General features: G+C 41.4%; 1 protein-coding gene across 1 annotated transcript in view; it reads left to right on the forward strand.

The window, feature by feature from the left end:
- LOC107102758 (lysozyme g-like) overlaps positions 1-1,050 on the forward strand; it is a 4,459-nt gene that overhangs the window by 1,644 nt on the left and 1,765 nt on the right. Inside the window, exons 2-3 of the mRNA XM_015402179.1 lie at positions 5-201; positions 290-428. Coding sequence (XP_015257665.1) covers positions 5-201; positions 290-428 — 336 coding nt within the window. The remainder of the gene's footprint in view (positions 1-4; positions 202-289; positions 429-1,050) is intronic.

Genomic DNA, 1,050 nt, shown 5'->3' on the forward strand with positions numbered 1-1,050 from the left:
ACAGGTGTGAGGGCATCAGAAGAAATGGCACGAATGGATCTGGGAAGAATGAACAATTACAAATCAGTAATCAGAAAAGTGGGAAATGATTTGGGTGTCGATCCTGCCCTGATTGCTGGCATCATCTCCAGGGAATCCAGAGCAGGAAACGCCCTGGATGATGGTTGGGGGGACCATGGCAATGGCTGGGGTCTCATGCAGGTTGGCAAATGCTGTTTATGTCCACATGAAAAGATTCAATGCCAATGTGACCCAAAGGCTCGGTTCTAATCCTGTGTTTAATCTGCAGGTGGATAAAAGACATCACACGATAGTCGGAGCCTGGAACAGCGAGGAGCATCTCCGCCAGGGAACAGGGATCCTGGTGAACTTCATTAAAACCATTCAGAAGAAGTTCCCTGGATGGAGCAAAGAGCAGCAGCTGAAAGGTTTGATGCTTTAGTGAAGCTGGGATTTATCTCTGCATGTCAGGAAGAAAGAAATGGAAAGTTTCTAACTTGATCCAAAACCTTTTCTGCAGATCAATGCTTCCTTTATTGGAACAGTTGGAAGCAGAAGTAGAAGGAATAGAGGAAGTTCTTAGAACGAATCTAAACGCAAAGTGTTCATAATGTGATCAAATATTTCCTCTTTTAATAAATGCGTCCGTTTGGTGAAAGAACTCATATCGTTTACAGAAAATCCCACCCTGGGTCGAGCCTGACCGCCAAAATGGCGGGAAACTTTCCCTACAGGAACATGGTGGTTAAAAAAGTCCAAAAACATTTTCCTGCTGTGGATCTCAGTAGCGGCCATTTTGAAAGCGATCGTCTGTTATGGTCATTTGGACCAAACCTTTAAACTCTGTCAGTTTCCTTCCTATGAGCAGCCATGGAAAACAGATCTGATAAACTGCTTTTCTATTTAGTTTTTAACACATTTTTATTTTATTTTATGGTTTGAATTTCCATCATTCTTTATAAATTCTATTCAGTTTATTTCTATAGCTCTAATTCACATCATGTCACTTTATAGAGATAATTCAACCAGATCATCCAGTCAGATTGATTC

Source organism: Cyprinodon variegatus, unplaced genomic scaffold (genome assembly GCF_000732505.1).
Source record: "Cyprinodon variegatus isolate N-32 unplaced genomic scaffold, C_variegatus-1.0 Scaffold1312, whole genome shotgun sequence".
Classification (NCBI taxonomy): Eukaryota; Metazoa; Chordata; class Actinopteri; order Cyprinodontiformes; family Cyprinodontidae; genus Cyprinodon; species Cyprinodon variegatus.